Below are 27,884 nucleotides of genomic sequence, written 5' to 3'. Positions count from 1 at the left end.
GGGAGAGGAGAAGCTTGCACTGCTGCTGCCTGTGCCCTCCCTGCTCTGGTGGGGCCCTGGGACGGGGAGAGGAGAAGCTTGCACTGCTGCTGCCTGTGCCCTCCCTGCTCTGGTGGGGCCCTGGGACGGGGAGAGGAGAAGCTTGCACTGCTGCTGCCTGTGCTGTTCTGGACTGTACTAGTCCTCTCCAACTAAATGTTTACCTGCAAAAAGATTTTTGATAATTGCCCAGGACATGGCCGGGGGCAGGGATAGAACGCACCAGGCTCCTCTCACCTATAACCCTTCTCTGTTTCAGCTGTCCCAGAACCCTATAAATGTGGAAGGGGCCCTGAACCTTGTGACATCCATCAGGAAGAATCCCGGGACCAAGCTAACGGAGCTCAACATCAAGGTCAGAGTCCAAAGCTGCACCAGCATCTCTCCCCTCCCCACACTCTCCTAAGCACTGGTGCCACGGGGTCCGTCTCTCCCCTCCCCACACTCTCCTAAGCACTGGTGCCACGGGGGCCGTCTCTCCCCTCCCCACACTCTCCTAAGCACTGGTGCCACGGGGGCTGTCTCTCCCCTCCCCACACTCTCCTAAGCACTGGTGCCACGGGGGCTGTCTCTCCCCTCCCCACACTCTCCTAAGCACTGGTGCCACAGGGGCCGTCTCTCCCCTCCCCACACTCTCCTAAGCACTGGTGCCACGGGGGCCGTCTCTCCCCTCCCCATACTCTCCTAAGCACTGGTGCCACGGGGGCCGTCTCTCCCCTCCCCACACTCTCCTAAGCACTGGTGCCACGGGGGCCGTCTCTCCCCTCCCCATACTCTCCTAAGCACTGGTGCCACGGGGTCCGTCTCTCCCCTCCCCACACTCTCCTAAGCACTGGTGCCACAGGGGTCCGTCTCTCCCCTCCCCACACTCTCCTAAGCACTGGTGCCACGGGGGCCGATCTCTCCCCTCCCCATACTCTCCTAAGCACTGGTGCCACGGGGGCCGTCTCTCCCCTCCCCACACTCTCCTAAGCACTGGTGCCACGGGGGCCGTCTCTCCCCTCCCCACACTCTCCTAAGCACTGGTGCCACAGGGGCCGTCTCTCCCCTCCCCACACTCTCCTAAGCACTGGTGCCACGGGGTCCGTCTCTCCCCTCCCCACACTCTCCTAAGCACTGGTGCCACGGGGTCCGTCTCTCCCCTCCCCACACTCTCCTAAGCACTGGTGCCACGGGGGCCGTCTCTCCCCTCCCCATACTCTCCTAAGCACTGGTGCCACGGGGGCCGTCTCTCCCCTCCCCACACTCTCCTAAGCACTGGTGCCACGGGGGCTGTCTCTCCCCTCCCCACACTCTCCTAAGCACTGGTGCCACGGGGGCTGTCTCTCCCCTCCCCACACTCTCCTAAGCACTGGTGCCACGGGGGCTGTCTCTCCCCTCCCCACACTCTCCTAAGCACTGGTGCCACGGGGGCCGTCTCTCCCCTCCCCATACTCTCCTAAGCACTGGTGCCACGGGGGCCGTCTCTCCCCTCCCCACACTCTCCTAAGCACTGGTGCCACAGGGGCCGTCTCTCCCCTCCCCACACTCTCCTAAGCACTGGTGCCACGGGGTCCGTCTCTCCCCTTCCCACACTCTCCTAAGCACTGGTGCCACAGGGGCCGTCTCTCCCCTCCCCACACTCTCCTAAGCACTGGTGCCACGGGAGCTGTCTCTCCCCTCCCCACACTCTCCTAAGCACTGGTGCCCAGGGACCGTCTCTCCCCTTCCCACACTCTCCTAAGCATTGGTCCCACAGGGTCCGTCTCTCCCCTTCCCACACTCTCCTAAGCACTGGTGCCACAGGAGCCGTCTCTCCCCTCCCCACACTCTCCTAAGCACTGGTGCCACAGGAGCCGTCTCTCCCCTCCCCACACTCTCCTAAGCACTGGTGCCACAGGAGCCGTCTCTCCCCTCCCCACACTCTCCTAAGCACTGGTGCCACGGGAGCCGTCTCTCCCCTCCCCACACTCTCCTAAGCACTGGTGCCACGGGGGCCGTCTCTCCCCTCCCCACACTCTCCTAAGCACTGGTGCCACGGGGGCCGTCTCTCCCCTCCCCACACTCTCCTAAGCACTGGTGCCACGGGGTCCGTCTCTCCCCTTCCCACACTCTCCTAAGCATTGGTGCCACAGGGTCCGTCTCTCCCCTTCCCACACTCTCCTAAGCACTGGTGCCACGGGGGCCGTCTCTCCCCTCCCCACACTTTCCTAAGCACTGGTGCCACGGGGGCCGTCTCTCCCCTTCCCACACTCTCCTAAGCACTGGTGCCCAGGGACCGTCTCTCCCCTTCCCACACTCTCCTAAGCACTGGTGCCACGGGGGCCGTCTCTCCCCTTCCCACACTCTCCTAAGCACTGGTGCCACGGGGGCCGTCTCTCCCCTTCCCACACTCTCCTAAGCACTGGTGCCCAGGGGGCCGTCTCTCCCCTTCCCCCAGTCTCCTAAGCACTGGTGCCACGGGGGCCGTCTCTCCCCTTCCCACACTCTCGTAAGCACTGGTGCCACGGGGGCCGTCTCTCCCCTTCCCCCACTCTCCTAAGCACTGGTGCCACAGGGGCCGTCTCTCCCCTTCCCACACTTTCCTAAGCACTGGTGCCACAGGGGCCGTCTCTCCTTGGAGAGACCCTCATGTCACTACAGCAGGCGTCTTGGTGTGTGTTGGATGGGTATCTGACAGGCTTCGCTGCCCTAGGAAAGACCCAAGGTGCCTGTTACAAAACCTCAGAAAAATGTGGCCAGCATTGTCCCCTACGTAGTGAGCAGCCAGGGAAACGTAACTCAGTAGGTGGTTTTTGAAAAGCACTGATCTGAGTGTAACCCTTAGCAGGGTTTTAACCCCAAGGGCACACAAAGCAATTTATTTCTCTTCCGGGGCCACCCCGGCTCGCAAATTCTCCTCCATGCTTCTCTCGTAATCCCTGGGGAGGGGTAGGAGCTCTGGCTTGTGGCCCAGACAGTGTTAGGCTGGTCCCTGTGTGAGGCCAGAGGCTGCAGGGAATAGGCAGGACCAGGCTCTGGGTGTTAAATAAACGTTTACTGATTGGCAGCCATACGTTGAAGTCCGTGGTGCGGAAGTGTGACTTTACCTCCGTCTGATGATGCGTGCATGGTAAGTGTCCTTTATTCAGCCTCTGCCAGTGGCGACCTTGCAATGCTAGTGGAGGGGTCCCACGCGGGCGCTGCCGGTGGCAGGGACACTGGGCTATGGGACGGCTCACTCTGAAGCGGGTTCTGTACGGGGCCCAATACTGCTCCTTCTGTACGCGTTCCTCTCATGATTTCTGGATTACTTATTGTACCAACCTTCCTTCTGAGCATCTGAGAGCCCTGCTCGTATGCCCTGCCTCGCTCTTCAGCTTCATTTCTTCTTCCAGGTTCTTTATTCTTACGTTTGAAGTTCTTTTTTGGACTGAATCTTTTCCTAATGATTATTGGGTGACCCTTATTTTTATTTTGGCATTGGGTAAATGGGTTCCTTTCATCAGCGGCTCTGCTTTTGGTTTCTACCAACTGCAACGCTGCTCTCTGCTTCGAAGGAGGAAAGAGGGATTTGGATTCAGAGAGCGCCCACACGAGCCCTGACCTTTTTACAGTCTGGGGCACTGAGGCTCAGACATGAAGAGGTAGATTTTAAAAAAGAACGCCCGCGCCTACTTTTCTTCGTGCAGCCGGCGCAAAGAAGAGGACGCCGGATTTTAACAGATGTGCGCGTAGCCACGTGTGTCTTTTACAATCTGGGGTCGCTGTGCGCAAGGCTGCATCCGTTCCCTCCGAGGTCGCTCCGAAATCAGAGCGGCCTCGGAGGAAACTTTCTTTCTAGCGCCCCCCCCATCTTCCCTTTCCTTCCCCTAACTAACCTGCCCCCCTGCCCCAACTAATTGCCCCCCCTATCTTCATTGCAAAAGTTACACCTGCCCGAGGTGACGGCTGAGGGGGGGATATGATAGAGGTGTTTAAAATCATGAGAGGTCTAGAACGGGTAGATGTGAATCAGTTATTTACTCTTTCGGATAATAGAAAGACTAGGGGGCACTCCATGAAGTTAGCATGTGGCACATTTAAAACTAATCGGAGAAAGTTCTTTTTTACTCAACGCACAATTAAACTCTGGAATTTGTTGCCAGAGGATGTGGTTAGGGCAGTTAGTATAGCTGGGTTTAAAAAAGGATTGGATAAGTTCTTGGAGGAGAAGTCCATTACCTGCTATTAAGTTCACTTAGAGAATAGCCACTGCCATTAGCAATGGTTACATGGAATAGACTTAGTTTTTGGGTACTTGCCAGGTTCTTATGGCCTGGATTGGCCACTGTTGGAAACAGGATGCTGGGCTTGATGGACCCTTGGTCTGACCCAGCATGGCATGTTCTTATGTTCTTAGTAAGGTTATCACATGGAATGTGGGTGGAATTGGGTCTCCAATTACAAGACAGAAAATATTGCATGCTTTGAAGAAATGGGGTGTGCTTATAGCGTTACTGCATGGAGTGATACAGAGGCATTATGACATTTTCCGTTTTATTCACCATTCTCTTCCTAGACCAAGTACAGATCCCTGAGGCACTCCACTGCCCACTCCCTTCCACTGAGAAAATTGCCCATTTAATCCTACTCTCTGTTTCCTGTCTTTTAGCCAATTTGCAATCCACGAAAGGACATCGCCACCTATCCCATGACTTTTTACTTTTCCTAGAAGCCTCTCATGAGGAACTTTGTCAAACACCTTCTGAAAATCCAAGTATACTACTATCTACCGGTTCACCTTTATCCACATGTTTATTAACTCCTTCAAAAAAGTGAAGCAGATTTGTGAGGCAAGACTTGCCCTGGGTAAATCCGTGTTGACTGTGTTCCATTAAACCATGTCTTTCTATATGTTCTGTGATTTTGATCTTGAGAAAAGTTTCCACTATTTTTCCTGGTACTGAAGTCAGGCTCACTGGTCTGTAGTTTCCCGGATCACTCCTGGAGCCCTTTTTAAATATTGGGGTTACATTTGCTATCCTCCAGTCTTCAGGTACAATGGATGATTTTAATGATAAGTTACAAATTTTTACTAATAGGTCTGAAATTTCATTTTTTAGTTCCTTCAGAACTCTGGGGTGTATACCATCCGGTCCAGGTGATTTGCTACTCTTTAGTTTGTCAATCTGGCCTACTACATCTTCCAGGTTCACAGTGATTTGGTTCAGTCCATCTAGCTCATCACCCCTGAAAACCACCTCCGGAACTGGTATCTCCCCAACATCCACATTAGTAAATACGGAAGCAAAGAATTCATTTAGTCTTTCTGCAATGGCCTTATCTTCCCTAAGAGCCCCTTTAACCCTTCGGTGATCTAATGGTCCAACCGACTCCCTCACAGGTTTCTTAAGAACATAAGAACACAAGAAAATGCCATACTGGGTCAGACCAAGGGTCCATCAAGCCCAGCATCCTGCTTCCAACAGTGGCCAATCCAGGCCACAAGAACCTGGCAAGTACCCAAAATAAGTCTATTCCATGTTACCATTGCTAATGGCAGTGGCTATTCTCTAGGTGAACTTAATAGCAGGTAATGGACTTCTCCTCCAAGAACTTATCCAATCCCTTTTTTAAACACAGCTACTACTAACCTGCACTAACCACATCCTCTGGCAACAAATTCCAGAGTTTAATTGTGCATTGAGTAAAAAAGAACTTTCTCCGATTAGTTTTAAATGTGCCCCATGCTAACTTCATGGAGTGCCCCCTAGTCTTTCTACTATCCGAAAGAGTAAATAACCGATTCACATCTACCCGTTCTAGACCTCTCATGATTTTAAACACCTCTATCATATCCCCCCTCAGTCGACTCTTCTCCAAGCTGAAAAGTCCTAACCTCTTTAGTCTTTCCTCATAGGGGAGCTGTTCCATTCCCTTTATCATTTTGGTTGCCCTTCTCTGTACCTTCTCCATCGCAATTATATCTTTTTTGAGATGTGGCGACCAGAATTGTACACAGTCTTCAAGGTGCGGTCTCACCATGGAGCGATACAGAGGCATTATGACATTTTCCGTTTTATTCACCATTCCCTTTCTTATAATTAGAGATGTGAATCATGTGTCCGATCGTTTTAACGATCAGGTTCGGATGGAGGGAGAAAAAAATCGGATCGTTAGAGATGTGAATTGGAATCGGTTCCGATTCCAATTCACATCGTTAATTTTTTAGTGAGGCCTGAGCAGATTAAAAAAACCCCACCCCGACCCTTTATAAATGACCCCTTTGCTCTCCCACCCTCCCGAACCCCCCCCCAAAATGTTAAATTACCTGGTGGTCCAGTGGGGGGGGGGGGGGGGGCCGGCACGATCTCCCGCTCTCTGGCCATCGGCGCCATTTTGGCTACCATTGATAAAAATGGCGCCGATGGCCCGATTAAAAAAAAACCCACCCCGACCCTTTACAAATTACCCCTTTGCTTCTCCCACCCTCCCGACCCCCCCAAAAACCTTTTACATGTACCTGGTGGTCTAGCGGGGGGTCCGGGAGCCATCCCTTCAATCATACCCTCGGTGCCGGTGCTGGACTGGTTTGAAAATGGTGCCGATCGCCTTTTCCCTCACTATGTCACAGGGAGCGACGGTCGCTCCCTGTGACATAGTGAGGGCAAAGGCGATCGGCGCAGTCGATCGCCATTTTCAAACCAGTCCAGCACAGGCAACGAGGGTATGATTGAAGGGATGGCTCCCGGACCCCCCGCTAGACCACCAGGTACATGTAAAAGATTTTTGGAGGGGGGGTCGGGAGGGCGGGAGAAGCAAAGGGGTAATTTGTAAAGGGTCGGGGTGGGTTTTTTTTTATCGGGCCATCGGCGCCATTTTTATCAGTGGTAGCCAAAATGGCACCGATGGCCCGAGAGCGGGAGATCGCGCCGGGAACCCCCCTCCCCCCCCACACTGGACCACCAGGTAATTTAACATTTTGGGGGATTCGGGAGGGTGGGGGAGGGTAAAGGATTGGTTTTAAAGGGTCGGGGTCGGTTTAGGGGTTGTTTTGGTGTGCCGGTTTTCCCACCCTCCCCCCAAATAATTCCTGTACTCGATTTAACGATTTTTCACGATAAATCGAGGGAATTCCTATTGTATCGAGTCCCTTACCGATTAATGATGATTTTAAAATCATCGCACGATAATTTAAATCGTTAAAAAACTATTCACATCCCTACTAATAATTCCCAACATTCTGTTTGCTTTTTTGACTGCCGCAGCACACTGAACCGACGATTTCAATGTGTTATCCACTATGAGACCTAGATCTCTTTCTTGGGTTGTAGCACCTAATATGGAACCCAACATTGTGTAATTATAGCATGGGTTATTTTTCCCTAAATGCATCACCTTGCACTTATCCATATTAAATTTCATCTGCCATTTGGATGCCCAATTTTCCAGTCTCACAAGGTCTTCCTGCAATTTATCACAATCTGCTTGTGATTTAACTACTCTGAACAATTTTGTGTCATCTGCATATTTGATTATCTCACTCGTCGTATTTCTTTCCAGATCATTTATAAATATATTGAACAGTAAGGGTCCCAATACAGATCCCTGAGGTACTCCACTGTCCCACTCCCTTCCACTGAGAAAATTGTCCATTTAATCCTACTCTCTGTTTCCTGTCTTTTAGCCAGTTTGCAATCCATGAAAGGACATCGCCACCTATCCCATGACTTTTTACTTTTCCTAGAAGCCTCTCATGAGGAACTTTGTCAAACGCCTTCTGAAAATCCAAGTATACTATATCTACCGGTTCACCTTTATCCACATGTTTATTAACTCCTTCAAAAAAGTGAAGCAGATTTGTGAGGCAAGACTTGCCCTGGGTAAATCCATGCTGACTTTGTTCCATTAAACCATGTCTTTCTATATGTTCTGTGATTTTGATGTTTAGAACACTTTCCACTATTTTTCCTGGCACTGAAGTCAGCCTAACCGGTTTGTAGTTTCCCAGATCGCCCCTGGAGCCCTTTTTAAATATTGGGGTTATATTTGCTATCCTCCAGTCTTCAGGTACAATGGATGATTTTAATGATAAGTTACAAATTTTTACTAATAGGTCTGAAATTTAATTTTTTAGTTCCTTCAGAACTCTGAGGTGTATACCATCCGGTCCGGGTGATTTACTACTCTTCAGTTTGTCAATCAGGCCTACCACATCTTCTAGGTTCACCGTGATTTGATTCAGTCCATCTGAATCATTACCCATGAAAACCTTCTCCATTACGGGTACCTCCCCAACATCCTCTTCAGTAAACACCGAAGCAAAGAAATCATTTAATCTTTCCGCGATGGCCTTATCTTCTCTAAGTGCCCCTTTAACCCCTCGATCATCTAACAGTCCAACTGACTCCCTCACAGGCTTTCTGCTTCGGATATATTTTAAAAAGTTTTTATTTGCTTCGGATATATTTTAAAAAGTTTTTATTATGCGTTTTTGCTTCTATGGCCAACTTCATTTCAAATTCTCTCTTCGCCTGTCTTATCAATGTTTTACATTGACAATGTTTATGTTTTATCCTATTTTCTTCAGATGGATCCTTCTTCCAATTTTTGAAGGATGTTTTTTTGGCTAAAATAGCCTCTTTCACCTCACCTTTTAACCATGACGGTAATCGTTTTGCCTTCCTTCCACCTTGCTTAATGTGTGGAATACATATGGACTGCGCCTCTAGGATTGTATTTCTAAACAATGTCCAAGCCTGTTGAACACTTTTAACCTTTGCAGCTGCACCTTTCAGTTTTTTTCTGACTATTTTCCTCATTTTATCAAAGTTTCCCTTTTGAAAGTTTAGTGTTAGAGCTGCATAAGAACATAAGAACATAAGAAAATGCCATACTGGGTCAGACCAAGGGTCCATCAAGCCCAGCATCCTGTTTCCAACAGTGGCCAATCCAGGCCATAAGAACCTGGCAAGTACCCAAAAACTAAGTCTATTCCATGTAACCATTGCTAATGGCAGTGGCTATTCTCTAAGTGAACCTAATAGCAGGTAATGGACTTCTCCTCCAAGAACTTATCCAATCCTTTTTTAAACACAGCTATACTACCTGCACGAACCACATTCTCTGGCAACAAATTCCAGAGTTTAATTGTGCGTTGAGTAAAAAAGAACTTTCTCCGATTAGTTTTAAATGTGCCCCATGCTAACTTCATGGAGTGTCCCCTAGTCCTTCTACTATCTGAAAGAGTAAATAACCGATTCACATCTACCCGTTCTAGACCTCTCATGATTTTAAACACCTCTATCATATCCCCCCTCAGTCGTCTCTTCTCCAAGCTGAAAAGTCCTAATCTCTTTAGTCTTTCCTCATAGGGGAGTTGTTCCATTCCCCTTATCATTTTGGTAGCCCTTCTCTGTACCTTCTCCATCGCAATTATATCTTTTTTGAGATGCGGCGACCAGAATTGTACACAGTATTCAAGGTGCGGTCTCACCATGGAGCGATACAGAGGCATTATGACATTTTCCGTTTTATTCATCATTCCTTTTCTAATAATTCCCAACATTCTGTTTGCTTTTTTGACTGCCGCAGCACACTGAACCGACGATTTCAATGTGTTATCCACTATGACACCTAGATCTCTTTCTTGGGTTGTAGCACCTAATATGGAACCCAACATCGTGTAATTATAGCATGGGTTATTTTTCCCTATATGCATCACCTTGCACTTTTCCACATTAAATTTCATCTGCCATTTGGATGCCCAATTTTCCAGTCTCACAAGGTCTTCCTGCAATTTATCACAATCTGCTTGTGATTTAACTACTCTGCACAATTTTGTGTCATCTGCAAATTTGATTATCTCACTCGTCGTATTTCTTTCCAGATCATTTATAAATATATTGAACAGTAAGGGTCCCAATACAGATCCCTGAGGCACTCCACTGTCCACTCCCTTCCACTGAGAAAATTGCCCATTTAATCCTACTCTCTGTTTCCTGTCTTTTAGCCAGTTTGCAATCCACGAAAGGACATCGCCACCTATCCCATGACTTTTTACTTTTCCTAGAAGCCTCTCATGAGGAACTTTGTCAAACGCCTTCTGAAAATCCAAGTATACTATATCTACCCGGTTCACCTTTATCCACATGTTTATTAACTCCTTCAAAAAAGTGAAGCAGATTTGTGAGGCAAGACTTGCCCTGGGTAAAGCCATGCTGACTTTGTTCCATTAAACCATGTCTTTCTATATGTTCTGTGATTTTGATGTTTAGAACACTTTCCACTATTTTTCCTGGCACTGAAGTCAGGCTAACCGGTCTGTAGTTTCCCGGATCGCCCCTGGAGCCCTTTTTAAATATTGGGGTTACATTTGCTATCCTCCAGTCTTCAGGTACAATGGATGATTTTAATGATAAGTTACAAATTTTTACTAATAGGTCTGAAATTTCATTTTTTAGTTCCTTCAGAACTCTGGGGTGTATACCATCCGGTCCAGGTGATTTACTACTCTTCAGTTTGTCAATCAGGCCTACCACATCTTCTAGGTTCCCCCTTGTCCCCCTTCCAGTTATTAGTTTAAATTTGATCATGTTATGATCAATGTTGCCAAGTGGCCCCACCACCGTTACTTCTCTCACCAAATCCTGCATTCCACTCAGAATTAAATCTAAAATATCTCCCTCTCTTGTTCGTTCCTGAACCTATTGCTCCATTAAGCAGTCATTTATTACATCCAGGAACTTTATGTCTCTAGCAAGTCCTGATGTTACATTTACCCAGTCAATATTGGGGTAATTGAAATCTGAAAAAAACAAAAGTAGGGCAGAGAAAATATCAAATGTCCATTTTCAGATTCAATTACATTTTTATTTATAATTGTCCAGATATATCATCAGATATTGCCAAGCCAGCTCCAAACCCACTCAATGCTCCCTCCGCACCAGTTCCAAGCCCACTCAATGCTCCCTCCGCACTAGCTCCAAGCCCACTCAATGCTCCCTCCACACCAGTTCCAAGCCCACTCAATGCTCCCTCTGCACTAGCTCCAAGCCCACTCAATGCTCCCTCCACACCAGTTCCAAGCCCACTCAATGCTCCCTCCGCACCAGTTCCAAGCCCACTCAATGCTCCCTCCGCACTAGCTCCAAGCCCACTCAATGCTCCCTCCGCACCAGTTCCAAGCCCACTCAATGCTCCCTCTGCACCAGTTCCAAGCCCACTCAATGCTCCCTCCACACCAGCTCCAAGCCCACTCAATGCTCCCTACACACCAGCTCCAAGCCCACTCAATGCTCCCTCCACACCAGCTCCAAGCACATTGAAAATGCTGCCACAGTTTGATAGCCTCCACTGCCTCCACTGGCAGGTCATCTCAGGTCCCCATTTATATCTAATTAAAAAGCTGATAAGGTAGGAATATATCCTGGTATATTCACCTCTCAGTCATGGTTATCACTGAATCTTGTTTCATGCACTGCAACCACATCAGGGTTTTCCTATACCCTGGCAACATCTGAAGAAGGCACCCATGAGGTCTCAGAATCTCACATTCAACATAATCTTTGGCAAATTCTTTCCCTGTAAGACCCCCGCACCACTGATTCATTTCTGTTCCTCCTGCCTCTAGAACGTCTTAGTGAACGAGAAGTTCTTGGTCCTGCTGAAAGCCACCCGCAAGGAGCTGCGAGGTCTACAGGTCCACTTCGGTGGGGTGACTGGCGCCATTGTCAAGAAGTTGGAGCAGAGGCCTGATCCGATGAAGGTGGTACAGGTGAGCAGCTGGCGGGTTACCTGACGAGGTGTGGCGGCTCCCCCCGTGAGGGGAGAGCTTCAAGGACACAGGCCAACCTGTTCTCCTCTAACCAGCTAAGAGTCCACGAGGGCTGCCACGGCGTTAAGAGCCGTGTCGGGGGAGAAAAACAGCACGTGCGCACAAAATTTGCAAAAGTAGACCTGGTGTTTTTATCCTGTACAAACGCCAAGCGCAGAGTCTCGGGTGCACTGCTTTCAGTAGGCAGACTTAACGCGAGAAAACATATGTTTCGCCTTAAAAATTACCTACAAAGTACAGTACTCGCGACTGTGTAGTAGCACAGGACTCCTCCAAAGATCCCCTCAAGCCTGCGAGCTTCAGTGGAGCAGACGTGAGCCTCTGCTCGCAGGCCCCTCTCATGATCTCAGGAGGGAGGGAGCCTGCTTCTGTAGCCCACAAATCCTGCTCCCGAGTGACGGCCAAAGGTTTCCCGTCCCCTGGCTGAGAAACCGCTGGCATGGGACGTGCTTTGCCTTCACGTATTTAGAGCGAATTCGCAAGAACGTTTTTAATGTATGGCAACATAGTAGATGATGGCAGATAAAGAAAAACCAGTCTGCCCACTGTCCTGGTCCAGCTGCCCACTGTCAGTGCTCCCTCCCTGGCTTCCCCCCAAGCTTCAGGGGCTCTCAGCTCATTCCTCGAGCCACACCCAGCTCGTCTGCTTTCCAGGCTTTTCACAATGAATATGCACGAGAGAGATTTATATCCGCTGCCTCCAGCACAGGCAAATCTTCCTCATGCCTACAGATTGTGGATATCCTGAAAACCGGACTGGCTGGGTTTTTCTCAAGCACGGGGTCGAGGCCTCACGAGGCTGCACCCCAGCCCTTGGCACTGCCACCAGCAACCTCCCAGCACTGACGTGCTTGGTTTCTGCGGAGCTGGCCACTAGCTCTTGCTTGCGTATTTTCCTCCTTCCTACCTGCACAACTGCAGCATCCTAGCCTTGCTCCTACTGCTGGCCTACTTATCTCTCCCGGGCCTTTGTGAATTCCCTCCCAGATCTGCTGGGAGCTTTCTCCAGGCATCTCCCACCTTCTCGGTGAAACATACTTTCCCAGGTTTCCTCTCTCCCTTCCTGCCTCAGACGTCTCATATCATGACCCTTTCTCCTTCAGTTTTCTTTTCTGTGGAAAATTTCACCTTCCTGTGCTTTACTGAAGCCCATCAAGTACTGAAATATTTCTGATTTATGCTCTTTCGCCTTCTTTCCTTCAGCGGTATCTCTTGATGGTCTCAAGCCTCTCTTTGTAGGGTTTCTGTTTCAAGCTCTTTTCTGAACGGCTTCCATCCTCTCATGCTGTGTACGAAGGTTTGGCCTGCAGAAGCGCAGGGATCGTCAGCAAGGGGGAATGCCCTTGAGGTTCACACCAAGGGTGGTACAAAGACGTGGGTTGCGTGCGCACCCTAGTAGGTACCTGGGAGGAGCAATGGCGGGAGGCTGCACCATAGCCATTCCAGTGATGCCACAGAGGTCAGCTTGTAGGTGCGGCAGTAGCAATCTTTCCTAGGTAAGCGGGAGAAGCCCTGAATAAGGTGAGGCAAACGGGGCGAAGCTGTCTAGCACCGATGGACACAAGAAGAAGGACAGTATCACGCCTTCCTTCCAGCTGGTGATACCTCTGGGTATGTGATCGAGCATCCTGTCAGCGTTCCCTGCTGCTTTACTCCACTGATTGGCTACCCTGAGGTCATCGGAGGTGATTACTCCCACATCCTGCAGAACTGCACACAGGACTCAAGGTGGTAGTGCAGTTAGTGTAGCTGGGTTCAGAAAAGGTTTGGATAAGTTCTTGGAGGAGAAGTCCATTACCTGCTATTAATTAAGTTTACTTAGGGAATAGCCCCTGCTATTAATTGCATCAGTAGCATGGGATCTTCTTGGTGTTTGGGTAATTGCCAGGTTCTTGTGGCCTGGATTGGCCTCTGTTGGAGACAGGATGCTGGGCTTGATGGACCCTTGGTTCTTATGGTATCCACTGGTGATCTATAGAGGGGCAGTATCACTACCTCCAAGAACAAGAGGCACAAGCCAAATACAATGATCACAGTATAAAGTGCCTAAGCAAAATTACAAAAATGTTTTATTAAACAAATATAAATTGAAAATGTAATGTGTACACAAACAAAAAGCCACATTAAAATCATAGATTATCCCAACTACAGGCCACACTTTCCCCACACACAGGATGGTTTCTTGGCTTGTTCAGGGGATACTTACAAACGAAGAGTTAAAAGCAGACATGCATGCATACAGAGAACCAGAAAGCAGTCAGACAGAAAATGTCAGAAAGGCATCTCTTTAGCTGGAACTTTGAATCCAAATCGGGGGAGATTCTTCTTTTTAACTCTTTATTTTCAATAACTGACATTAGGCAATACTGAACTACAGTAAGGAAGGGAAAAAGGAAAATTAGTTTCTTACCTGATAATTTTCGTTCCTGTAGTACCAAGGATCAGTCCAGGACACCTGGGTTGTGACTCCGCACCAGTAGATGGAGACAGACTAAAACTTGTGGGCGGAGCCATATATGCCCCTGTGCCAGTCACAGCCCCTCAGTCATACGTAATGTCAAAGTAGAAACACAACCAGAGAACTAAACTCGCTATAAACCGCTTAAAAAACGGGGAAAGAAAAACACCCCTCCTGGAAACGGACTCTCCAACCGAGAGAGCTAAACAAGCGGAACAGAATAATTCAGAACAAAGAGCGGACTCTCCATTACTTCAGCGCAGCACTGCGGGCGGGATCCTGGACTGATCCTTGGTACTACAGGAACGAAAATTATCAGGTAAGAAACTAATTTTCCTTTCCCTGTACGTACCAGGATCAGTCCAGGACACCTGGGATGTACCAGAGCAAACCTACCGAGGGTGGGAAGCAGAGAGTCCCGCTCGGAGTACCCTCTCTCCAAACCCCCGGAACCGGTAGCCCGGACATCCAACCGGTAATGCCTGATAAAGGTATGCAACGTCTGCCAGGTAGCCGCCCTGCAAATTTCCTGAGGCGACACCTGCGAAGCTTCCGCCCAGGACGCCGATTGAGAACGAGTCGAGAACGAGTCGAGTGAGCCTTCAGGCCCACGGGAAGTGGTTTTCCCCGCATCAAGTAAGCCGAACCAATGGCCTCCTTGAGCCAACGGGCGATCGTTGTGCGTGACGCTGCTGCCCCTGTCTTTGGACCAGAGAACAGGACAAACAGATGATCTGTGACCCGAAAAGGATTAGTAACCTCCAGATAGGGAAGGAGGGATCTCCGCACGTCAAGCTTCCGTAATTCCCTTTCTTCTGGAACGGAGGACTCCCTTCCCACAAAAGCTGGCAACTCCACCGATTGATTCACGTGAAAAGACGACACAACTTTCGGAAGAAAGGAGGGAACCGTCCGCAAAGAAACTCCGGAATCCGAAATACGCAAGAAAGGTTCTCTACAGGACAGGGCCTGTAACTCGGAAACACGCCGTGCCGAGGCAATCGCCACCAAGAACGCCGTTTTTAAAGTGAGATCCTTAAGAGTTGCGCGTTTCAAGGGCTCAGACGGCGCCGCGCATAGAGCGGAGAGAACCCAATTGAGGTTCCAAGCCGGACAAGGGAGACGCAATGGAGGACGAAGGTGCTTAGCTCCCCAAAGGAAACGAGAAATATCCGGGTGAAGCGCCAGGGACGTACCACGGCCCTTACCTCGCAAACAACCAAGCGCCGCTACTTGAACCCTTAGAGAACTGCACGCCAGACCTTTGGCTAGACCTGCCTGGAGAAAACACCAGAATGTCGGAAACTGAAGCCGAAGTGGGGTCCACCCCACGCTGCACGCACCATTCCTCAAAAACCACCCAGACACGGACATAAGCCAGAGATGTCGACTGTTTCCTGGAACGCAGCAGCATGGCTACCACCGCATCTGAGTAACCTTTACTCTTCAGGCGCCTCCTCTCAAAAACCATGCCGCGAGACAGAAGTGATCCGCATCCTCCAAACAGACGGGGCCCTGATGGAGTAGGCCCGCCATTCCTTGGAGCCGAAGGGGTGCTGCTACTGCCAGCTGGACGAGGTCTGCGAACCACGGCCGGCGCGGCCACTCCGGTGCCACCAAGATCACCTTGGCCGGGTGCAACTCTATGCGCCGTAGAATCTTGCCGATCATCGGCCACGGGGGAAACACGTAGAGCAACACATCCGTCGGCCATGGAAGCACCAACGCATCGACGCCTTCTGCCCCCCATTCTCGACGTCGACTGTAAATCGCGGAGCCTTCGCATTGTGCCACGTGGCCATCAGATCCATGTGGGGCACACCCCACGTTTAGCAAATGAGAAGGAACGCTTCGTCCCCCAGCTCCCACTCTCCGGGATCTAAGCGATGACGGCTGAGAAAATCCGCCTGAACGCTGTCGACTCCCGCAATGTGAGATGCTGCTATGTTGCTGAGATGCAGCTCTGACCAAGCCATCAAGCGCTGAGCCTCCTCCGCCACCTGGGGGCTCCTTGTTCCGCCCTGGCGGTTGATGTATGCCACGGTGGTCGCATTGTCCGACAACACTCGGACTGCCTTTCCCCGCAGCAACGGCAGGAAGGCTTGTAGGGCCAGACGGACCGCTCTGGTCTCTAGGCGATTGATAGACCACTGGGCTTGCGACACTGACCATCGGCCTTGGACCGAGCTGCCTAGGCAGACCGCCCCCCAACCGGAGAGGCTGGCATCCGTGGTTACCACTGTCCAATCGGGCACCAGAAGGGAGACTCCAGAAGACAGATGACTGGGATCCAGCCACCAGAGTAGGCTGGACCTCGCGTGTCCCGCTGGAGGAAGCGGGAGATGGAAGTCCTCCGAGACCGGCTTCCAGCGGGACAGTAAGGAGGACTGTAATGGTCGCAGATGAGCGAATGCCCAGGGAACCAGCGCCAGCGTGGAGGCCATAGACCCTAGGACCGTAAGGTAGTCGCAGACTCGCGGTCGGCGGAGAGACAATAAGCGCCGTACTTGAGATTGTAGTTTGCACACCTGGTCGTGCGACAGGAACACCTTGCCCTGCTTCGTGTCGAACACCGCTCCTAGATATTCCAAGGTCTGCATGGGTGCCAGATGACTTTTGCTGAAGTTGACCACCCATCCCAGGGACTGCAGGAGATGGAGGACCCTGGCCACCGACTTCCGACACTGATCCTCGGACCTCGCCCAAATCAGCCAATCGTCCAGATAAGGATGGACCAGGAGACCTGCTCGGCGCAACTGCGCTGCCACCACAACCATCACCTTCGTGAATGTACGGGGAGCCGTCGCGAGCCCAAACGGGCGCGGCCGAAACTGATAATGCCGTCCTAGAATGCAGAACCTGAGGAAGCTTTGGAACGACGGCTGAATGCCTATGTGAAGATACGCCTCCGTGAGATCCAGGGAGGCCAGGAACTCGCCGGGCCGTACCGTACCGCAGCAATGACTGACCGAATCGTCTCCATTTTGAAGTGAGGAACACGAAGGCATCGGTTTACCCCCCTTGAGATGCAGAATTGGTCTGGACGTGCTGTCTTTCTTTGGGACGATGAAGTAAATGGAGTAACGGCCCTTGCCTTGTTGGCTGACCGGGACGGGAGAAATGGCTTCCAATGCTTCTAAGCGTCGGATGGTGTCTAGCACCGCCGCCTTCTTCTCGGGGGGCCTTGCAGGGCGAGGCAAGGAACTTGTCCGCTGGAGTGCGAGCAAAATCTAACGCGTAGCCGTGTCTTATCACGTTGAGGATCCACTGGTCCGACATTACACCGGGCCATCTCTCGCAAAAGGACATCAACCGCACCCCGACGTTCTGCTGGGGGCGCGGCGGGAGAGGGGGCCGACCACCTTTCATTGCGAAGACTTGGCCCCCGTGATCGCCAGGGGACCCCCTTGCCTTCCGAAGCGCTTCCCCCGAAAGGACTGCTGCTGCTGCCACTGCGGGGCACGGGAGGAAGAAGACCTTTGAATGGCAGCGCCCAGAGGTGAGCCTTGGAAGAGCCATCTGCCGCCCAGTTGCGTAGCCACAGGAGTCGGCGCGCCGAAACCGCAGCCACCATGGATCTCGCCGACGTGCGCAGCAGATCGTGGAGAGCATCTGCGCCATATGCTATTGCCGCCTCCAACCTATCCGCCTGCGCTGCCTCGTCTGCAGAAAGATCCGCATTGGCCTGTAGAACTTGAGCCCAGCGCAATCTAGCTCGCATAGCGAAATTCGTGCAGATGGCGGCTTGTACTCCCAGCGCGGAAACCGCGAAAATCTTCTTAAGCTGCACTTCCAGCTTCCTGTCCTGAAGATCCCTGAGGGCTGTCGCTCCCGTGAGTGGGATAGTGGATCTCTTTGTTACCGCAGAAACCGCCGAATCCACCTTGGGAAGTTTGAGAAGGTCCAGCGCATCCTCCGGGAGCGGGTAAAGCTTGTCCATGGCTTTGCTGACCTTCAGACCCAATTCTGGGGTGTCCCATTCCCGGAACAGGATGTCCGTTGAAGAAAAATGAAACGGAAAAGCCACTGCCGGATCCGTGAGGCCTAACAGGACCGGATCCATGTTCGCCTCCTGCCGAACCACTACCGGAGGGTCCTCTATACCCAGCTCCTGGAGAATGGCCGGAATTAAGGGTGGCAGTTCCTCCCTGCGGAAGAGCCGGACCACCTTGGGATCGTCTCCCTCCACTGCCTGTGATCCTTTTCCTGCGCCGGATGGAGCGGATCCGCTCGCTGCCACCTTGTCGGCCCCCTTTAGGGGCTCTTCAGGGGAATCAGTGTCTGCCCCCGTGGAGGAATCTGAGTCCGCCTCCTGTGGGACGCCACGTGGAGGCCTCTTCCCCCCTGGAAGAGGCCTCGGGGGCACTTCCGCAACCCCCGATGGCCTCTTGGATTTCTTCAGCAGTGGAGCCTTGCAGGATTCCCTCCGGCCGCACTTGCTTTTCTTATATTTCAGGACTTTGCGCAGCAAAAGCGCAAAGTCCTCAGAAAAGGAGCCAGAATCGGAAGAAACCTCAGCGGGGCTCCCCGGGGCCCCCGAGGGGACCCCCCCTCGCCGCGATTCGGGGGGGGGGGCCCCCGAGGGGACACACCCCCGCCGCGATTCGTTGAGGAGACAGCGCGGGAGGCAAGGCCGAATGCCCTGCCGTTTCCCGCGCCATTTCGCGGCCCGTGGCCAAAATGGCCGCCGCTCCCGCACTGAGCGGGAAAAACTCCTGGGGCCTCTCAACCGCGCCCCCCCCCGCTCGGCGGCGGTCGCGCGGGTCGCAAACGAGCCCCCCGAGACGCCCCGGACGACCCTTCATCTCCCGGGATGCAGGCAGCACAAAAGCCCTCGCGCGCGCCGAGCCGCAGGCCCTGCAAACCGAGCCACGAGGCATGCCGGCGAAAACGGCGCGAAGGAGACCACGGCAGCAAAACAATAATATATAAAATTCGCGCGAACGGCCTCCCCCCTGCCAGCAGCGCCCCCCCCCCCGAGAGCAGACGCGAAGAAAACAGAGAGCCGGCACAAAAATAAAAACACATTTTTTTTTTTTTTTTTTTACAAAAAAACGCCTGTCGCTGTCCGTGGTCCTGGAGCCCTAATCCAGCAGGGGTGAGTGAACCGGGCTCCCCGGTGTCACCCCTGACGCTGCTACTAGGAAAGCCGGGTCCTCGACCCTAGCAGCGGCCTCAACCAGGGGGGGGTAGTCCCCTCAGGACCTCTCAACCCCCCTGGGAGGCAGGGCGGACGGACGTCAGTGACAATTTGGCAAAAATCCCAATTACAAACACCGTAGCCTAAACTGGCCTAAAACCAAAAAGAAATAACCAACCCTGACGGAGTACCAGAACCAGGGCAGGGAGGAGCTGTGACCGCACCTGCACCATCTACTGGAGACAGAGTAAGACTGAGGGGCTGTGACTGACACAGGGGCATATATGGCTCCGCCCACAAGTTTTAGTCTGTCTCCATCTACTGGTGCGGAGTCACAACCCAGGTGTCCTGGACTGATCCTGGTACGTACAGGGAAAAATAATTACAAAAAGAAAATAAATATTTCACAAAATCATCGTTCTAGTGAGACTTCAGATTGAGGACTTATTATAAACATATAAGATTAATGAAGGGAATAAAGAGCTCCCAATTAATAACACAATCCGCTATCTCATAGACACAAAATAGGCTTTTCTCATCTAAGAGGAAATAAGCAAGGGCCTCTCTCTGTTCTGTAGAAAACCATCCAGCTGATCAGGGTCAAAGAAAACGTATTTCAGTGCACTTACGTTAACAATACATTTACAAAAAAACGAAGAAGAAACGATGCACCAGTAGACTTATTGTCTAAGCTGCGTCCTGATAGCGACGCCAAGAAATAAAGCTAGCTGCTGGCCAACAATACTTTTATCAGAGGCTCGCAAAAGCATTTTCCTTGTCCAAATTCTATCATGCTCTAAAGCATATACTACGAGTAAAGTAGCAGTACCTTGAATTTCAATCTGAGAATCTTGCTCTAAAACATTAGATTGAATAAGAGGACTACTGAATGGAGAAGGAGCTTGTCTAGAGGGTATAGAGAAGGCCTTATTAATAGATAGAATTGAATCCTGAGGCACTTTAAGAACCTCAGTATAAAATTTCCTAATTCAATTGGAGAAATACTAATTGACTTAGGAAAATTAAGTATTCTCAAATTTAATTTCCTGGAATTATTTTCTAAAGCTTCCAATCTACGTTGGATGAATTCCTGACCCTTAATCAAGGCTACCCAATGACTCGCCCTGCTTCTCCCCTTGGGAGATACGTTTTGTGTTTCCCTTTGTATCTAAATTTAGCTTCATGACCTGAGTTTGAATTTGGCCAACAACTGCAGTCACATTTTCGAATTTAGACCTTAAAGATTGTTCCAGTCCTTTAACAGCAGTCCAAAGTGTCTCCATGGTCATCTGTGCAGGTCTCTCAGGCAGGCGCAGTGATGGAGAAGAGCCAGACGCCAGAGTCCCCAAAGGATCATTAGAGATCACAGTGGATACCTGAGAAGCCTTCAAAACAGGTTCCCCCACCAGAGGAGAAGCCTTCATAGCACCCAGAGGCTGAACCAGGATCTCCTGAGAACCAGATAATGACTCTGAGTCCAATCCAAGTGGTGAGCGGGACTCGGGGCTGAGGGAGATGGAGCGTCAGGAGACATCCTGCCAAGCTGAGACAGCCCCAGAGGAGTTCTGGAGCTCAGAGGTTGCATAAACCAGTCAATGGTCAACTGGGATGACGAAGGAACTGCAGGGTTTGGAGGGGGAAAATGGACAGTTTTCTTTTCTCTTCTTTCTCATGTGACCAGAGAAGGGGAAGCCAAAAAAACCAAGAAATTATCCAGAGAAGAGACTTGCAGAGATCTTCTGAAAACCAGCAAGCAGATCATTAAAAAAAAACTTCAGCAAAGCTGTGCGTCCTTTTGGCACGCAAAGCTAAGACGGCATGCTGGTGGCGACTGCGCACCACTGTAGATCAAATTAAATAAGCTGCTCCTGGCGACCCAGGTCGATGACATCAGCCTGGGTTCCTGGGATGACCAGGGACAGGAACCATCACAGGCAAAGGAGGTACCCCCCCCCCTCGGGAGGATCAGGGCTCCGGCAGCAAGTCAACAGGTCAGCAGGCAGCTCTCCCCTGGAGTCCCCTCAAGGGAGATTTTTATGTCATGAGTTTGTGAAAAAATAATAAAATATAGACAATCACATGTGTTACACAGCTGTATCCCCTCAAACCAATAAACCCACCAATTATATAAATAATGTTCTCACCATAACCTGTTTCAGACAATGTTCAATGTCACTGATGCCACACTAGTGGCACACCAGTAGGGCTTCTGCTCCAGCCAACACCGCCTACCAATGGTGAGGACCTGCAGGGCTCTTCCCTGCAGGTTGTACAAACTCCACCTTGTCCCAAGGTTCACATCCGCAACAGATTGCTGAGGCCATGGACCCAGCGGACACATTGGGCCTTCAGGCCATTCAAGATCCAGCACAGAAGACCCAGCAGCAGCAGCAGCAGCAGTTTCTTGAGCTCCTGGAGAACACCATGGAGGAACTCATCACCCGTCTGGATGCAGTGGCAGCTTTGGCTGCTTTCTCACCTCCTACAGCATCCCCAGCCATTCCTACTTACCCCATGATTCGTCTACCGGTGCGCCACCCTGGTAAGTTGAAGACCCAAACAGTGCCGAGGGTTCTTGAATCAATGTTTCATGAACTTCGTTCTCCAGCTGACACTGTTTCCCAACGACTTTGTCAAGAACACTTTCGTGCTCTCCCTGCTGGATGGTAAGGCCTTGGCCCGGCCTTTCCTTTATGGGAGTGAGCGGATCCTCTACTTCAGCATCTTCAACATTTGTCAAGGCTTTCAAGCTCATCTTCAATGAACTCGGCCAGCTGGCCACGGTGGGTTTGGACCTTCTTCACCTACTCCAGAGTTCCCAAATGCTGATGGACTATGCTATAGAGTTTTGAACCATGGCCACAGAGCTAAACTGGGGAGAAGACAGACTCCGTAGTATTTTCATGGTGGGGCTGTCTTCATGGGTCAAGGATGATTTGGCCACCTGCAAGATCACATAATCCCTAGATGGTCTTATTAATTTAGCTGGGAGAATCGACCGTCGCCTCCAGCAATGGGCCCGGGAGCTCCACCCACCATGCAGACCCATCGCTCAAGCTCCTTGATTCCAATGCCCCCTCTTTTCCATTCCAACAGCAGCACTAGCCCAAGCACACTTGGAGGAACCAATGCAGCTCGGCCAGGGGTGCCTCAGCACTGAAGAAAGGCTCCACCGACGTCAGCTGGGGCTTCGTTTCTGCATCAGAACCAGTCAACAGCTTGTGCGCTACCCAATAAAGCCAGGAAACTAATGAGCCTAGGATCTAGTGGGGAGGTTGATTCTAGGCTTTACAACACCTACTCTTCAACTGATGCTCCCTTTGATTATCTTTGTGAATAACCAAGAATTTCCTACCCAGGCCTTGGTAGACTCTGGCGCTGGGGGGAAAGCCCTCGTCAACCATTTGCAGCTTACCACAGTTAGCAGAAAGACTCCCCTAGTCATCTCAATTTATAGGGATCCACTTCCTGGTGGGAACACCATTGCCATGTCACCCTTGTGCCTACTCACCGGCTTGCTACATGTAGAGAACATAGCCTTTCATATTATCGACAAGGTGGTACATCCTATTGTGCTGGGCTTACCCTGGTTGCTACTATACTCTTTGCAGTTTGACTAGGCCTCGTTACAGTTGGCCAGCTGGGGTTCACATTGCCACAACTCATGCCTGCAATGTGTGGAACCACCACTTCACTTACCTGTGGCGACAATCTTGTAGGGCTGCCTCCACAGTATACAGATTACACTGACATGTTCTCTGAGAAGGAGGCTAAGACTCTGCCCTCTCCTAGGGTATACAACTGTGCCACCGACCTGTTACCTAACACCAAACTGCCTCATGGGAGAGTATATCCTTTATCCACCCCAGAAGCTAGAGCGATGTCAGATTACATAAAAGAAAACCTTGACTGGGTTTCATCAGGCCCTCTACTTCCTCTGCCAGGGCAGATTTCTTCTTTGTCTCCAAAAAGGATGGCTCACTATGTCCATGCATTAACTATAGAGAGTTCAATGCAATAAGGAAAAAGAACCACTCATTTCCGAGTTGTTTGACCTACTCCAGGGATCTAGAGTATTTATGAAGCTAGACCTTTGCAGAGCCTGCAATCTAAATCAGATCAAGCATGGACTTGAATGAAGATGGCATTCAATACTCAAGATGGACACTATGAGTATCTAGTAAAGCCCTTTGGTTTATGTAGTGTCCCTGCCGTATTTCAGAAAATGATGAATTAAATCTTCAGAGACCTCCTCTACATCTGTGTCATTGTGTATCTCGATGATATTCCAATCTTCTCCAAGGATCTCAATTCCCACCACCAGGATGTTCGCCTAGTCCTCAAGAAAACAAACTACGCAAAATTGGAGAAATGTCTTTTTGAGAAAGAGAATCTTCCTTTCCTAGGATATATCATATCCAGCAAAGGCTACCACATGGATCCAGATAAGGTCAAGTGCATCCAAAATTGGCTGCAACCCTCCAATCTTCGAGCACTGCAAAGATTCCTAGGCTTCACCAACTATTACGGCATTTCATTCCTAGCTAGTCCTGGATTGCAGCGCCACTCACAGCATTCACTCAAAAAGGAGCCAACACAAAAGCCTTCCAAGAACTGAAGGATGCATTCCTTCAAAAGTCTTGCCTCCATCATCTTGATCCCATGCGTCCCTTTATCCCAGCAAGTATTCAGGGTTGTAACTGCTGTTTCAGTAGGTTATGCCCTGAGGGAGACGGCATGGAGACGCCATGGCAGCAAGCCGTCCATCAGACCCGGAGGGAGTCACCACAGAGGTAGAGAGGGCGGAGTGAGGGCGTTGGGCAGCAACAGTTATCCCTTCACATTCCTGTTTTGGGTTATATCTGCTGTTCCATGCAGGTTACCCCATGCCTTATTGTTTAGGATTGCTACCGCTGCAGATTACCCCAATGCTTTCTTTTTCGGGTTTTAACTTCCACTCCCTGCAGGTTACACCTTCACATTTTTGTTTAGGTTTGCAACTGCTGCTCCATACAAGTTACCCCTTTCCTTCTTATTTAAGATTTGTTCTGCCCCTCTATGCAGGGTTACCCCCTCACCTTCTTGTTTAGGGTTGTAACTGCCACTCCATGGAGGTTAGTTACCTCCTCGCCTTCTAGTAAGGGTTTGTAACTGCCGCTCCACGGAGGTTAGTTACCTCCTCGCCTTCTAGTAAGGGTTTGTAACTGCCGCTCCACGGAGGTTAGTTACCTCCTCGCCTTCTAGTAAGGGTTGTAACTGCCGCTCCACGGAGGTTAGTTACCTCCTCGCCTTCTAGTAAGGGTTGTAACCTGCCGCTCCACGGAGGTTAGTTACCTCCTCGCCTTCTAGTAAGGGTGTAACTGCCGCTCACGGAGGTTAGTTACCTCCTCGCCTTCTAGTAAGGGTTGTGTAACTGCCGCTCCACGGAGGTTAGTTACCTCCTCGCCTTCTAGTAAGGGTTGTAACTGCCGCTCCACGGAGGGTTAGTTACCTCCTCGCCTTCTAGTAAGGGTTGTTAACTGCCGCTCCACGGAGGTTTTAGTTACCTCCTCGCCTTCTAGTAAGGGTTGTAACTGCCGCTCCACGGAGGTTAGTTACCTCCTCGCCTTCTAGTAAGGGTTGTAACTGCCGCTCCACGGAGGTTTAGTTACCTCCTCGCCTTCTAGTAAGGGTTGTGTAACTGCCGCTCCACGGAGGTTAGTTACCTCCTCGCCTTCTAGTAAGGGTTGTAACTGCCGCTCCATGGAGGTTAGTTACCTCCTCGCCTTCTAGTAAGGGTTGTAACTGCCGCTCCATGGAGGTTAGTTACCTCCTCGCCTTCTAGTAAGGGTTGTAACTGCCGCTCCATGGAGGTTAGTTACCTCCTCGCCTTCTGTTAGGGTGTAACTGTTGCTCGTGCATGTTACCCCCATGAACATAAGAACATGCCATACTGGGTCAGACCAAGGTCCATTAAGCCCAGCATCCTGTCTCCAACATTGGCCAGTTTGGTTCACAAATACTTAGTAGATCTCCAAAAGGTAAATCTGTTTCTTGTTGCTCGTGCCTATTCATTCTAGGACGCACAGTGTCGTCATGCCACCCTATTTTGGGCTGGGACCGCTGCTCTGCGAGTGTCACCCCAGCACTTCATTACCATCCTTCTGCCATTAAAAGATGCTCTGTGTTTATTCCATGATGTTTTTTGAATTCTGTTACTGATTCTGTCTCCACCATCTATTTCCTTACCTGGTTCCTAAGTCTGTCCAGGGGGAGCTTCATGTCATGAGCCACTTTGCAGTATTGCCAGCCCATGCATCACATCAAGAAACGTACAAATTGTGGTGGCAATAAAATTCCTGAACCTGACAGCAGATGGCAGTGTTTCTCTTCCGTAAAACTGGTTGCGTGCAGCCCCCATCTCTGCCGGCTCTGCTCATGCGCAGCTCTGGTGCAGGGCATTGCACGACGCAGAATGAGACTCCTGGAGAGGGACTACGGGGGCGGGAACTGCACCACTTCCAGTGATGCACCCAGCAGGACTGCAAGGGGAAAGGCAATGCTCAGTACCCCCCCAGGAGGATGCATCCAACGCCCAGTGATAGCCCAAAGGGAAGGACAGCAGGGGAGTGGGGAGGACCCCCACCGCAGCCAAGAGTAACTCATGGGGAAAGCGCACCGTGATCAGCAATGCCCGGGGGGGGGGGGGGTCGCTCCATGACCAGAGATATTCCCGGGGGCGGGAGGATCAGATCACAGCCAGCAATGCCCCAGGGGGAAAGGGCACCACACCCGGCGACATCCCAGGGGGGCGTCATCAGGGCCAGTGCAAGGGTACGAGGCGAGCCTTCTGCCTTGTGCTGCTCCCCCAGCCTGCGCATGCGCGCTTCTCTGGGCCGCGAGCAGGATGGGCGCCGCGTGCTCTTACCCCTCTGCTGAGCGTGGGCTCGGCTCTTCAGTGCCCCCTAGGGGTCGGCGCCCAAGGTGACCGCCTGCTTTGCCTAATACGAGCTCTCCCTTTCTGTCTGTCCGAGGAAGCCCCCGGCCTGCAGCGCGTGCATTTATTTATGTGCCAGGCTTATTCTTACCGCGGGAAGGAGTGAAGACATTGGAATGATTTACACCTCACTCTGGCTTTGGCGCTCATTTTGCAGGATAATCCTGAGATTCCCTTTTTTGTAACTGGAGTGGTTGCCAGAGCCGCTGGGGAAGGGCTTTACCTGGGTTTGCGTTGAAATTCCGGGCCCGGATTACTGGCCGCGCATATCCCACTGCGGGCGGGGCTCCAGCAGCCCCGGGCACGGGTCCGAGAGGTCTCAGCCGCTCCTTGCTCGTCACGTGACTCCCTTGCCCCCCCCCTCCTTGCTCGGTCACGTGACTCCCCTGCCCCCCCCCCCCTTGTTTTCTGGAAGAGGTTCCTGATGGGCGGCAGCCGTGCTCTCTCTCACCAGGGATCGGCTGACTCCCACTTTACTCCGCTAAGCACTGCCCTCTCCTCTACTTGCACAAACCAGAAGTGATTCAGGGAGGGTCCTGGCACGTGCCCGGCTATTTTCTGATTTACCCGGCTAAGCAGCGGCAGGCCCACATAGCCGGATAGCCCGGAAAAGCGCTAAATTGCCCGTCTAAGTCAGAGCTTCTCAACCTTTTTTTTTTTTCGTCGGGGCACCCTCACAAGTTTGCTGGATCCTCGTGTCGCACTGAACCACGTTTTACAAAGCCCCATACCATTCATCCCTGCTGCCCGCTGGCCATGTGACTGTGGGAATGCCAGGAAATGCACGTCTAACTAAACTGAGCAGCACGGCCTTCCCTCCCCAAGGGCCAACCCTAACAGCACTCGCTCTCTCTCTAAAACCCAACCGCCCCCCCCCCCCCCCCCCCCCCTCAAGATCCGGTCCCGGTCTCCTTCTCCCCAGTGCCCGGGGTTCCCTTTAAAGACTGCGCTTCCTGTGCGCAGAAATGTTTGGTTTCATTACCCCGTGAGCGCTACGTTCTTTGATGCAAAAGCCAATCACCTTTATGCTCACAGCAACCCAGTCCATCTCTTGCTTATAATAATCACCTAATATCTACTAGCAGCAGCGAAAATACAATGCGTGTGGAAAAATATTTTCAGCATGAACATTCAAAACCGCTTTCTGCATGCAGGTGAAATGAATAAAGAGCAAACTGTTGTTAAAATAGAAATGAAGATGTGATGACCATAATGCCGTGAGCGCCACTGATGAGAAGTCCCATCATTTTCACAGCAAGAATTAAAGTTACTCAAGGCAGACCCTCACCGAAACAAAATAGAAAGGCCATAAAGTATACATAAAATCGTGCCAACAAAAACTGTACTGGGAAACCTCAAACCCGACTTATTATGCAGGGCAACAATGGAAAAAGAGAAACATAATCACTCCTCACAAAACATCAAGCAATAAAATCAAAACATTCATCATAAATCACACTAATAAAAAAATTAATACTAAAACAACCAAAAAACA

General features: G+C 51.0%; 1 protein-coding gene across 1 annotated transcript in view; it reads left to right on the top strand.

Annotated features, from left to right (window-relative positions):
* Positions 1 to 298: 298 nt before the first annotated feature.
* Positions 299 to 27,884, top strand: part of LOC115082220 (leucine-rich repeat-containing protein 74A-like) — a gene marked incomplete at its 5' end in the record, with an annotated part of 80,245 nt that continues 52,659 nt past the window's right edge. The window contains 2 exon segments of the mRNA XM_029586475.1: positions 299 to 394; positions 11,612 to 11,755. Coding sequence (XP_029442335.1) covers positions 299 to 394; positions 11,612 to 11,755 — 240 coding nt within the window.

The sequence above is a fragment of the Rhinatrema bivittatum genome, unplaced genomic scaffold, assembly GCF_901001135.1.
Source record: "Rhinatrema bivittatum unplaced genomic scaffold, aRhiBiv1.1, whole genome shotgun sequence".
Taxonomy (NCBI): domain Eukaryota; kingdom Metazoa; phylum Chordata; class Amphibia; order Gymnophiona; family Rhinatrematidae; genus Rhinatrema; species Rhinatrema bivittatum.
The sequence above is the reverse complement of the archived record's forward strand: the minus strand, read 5'-3'. Positions and strand labels throughout refer to the sequence as shown.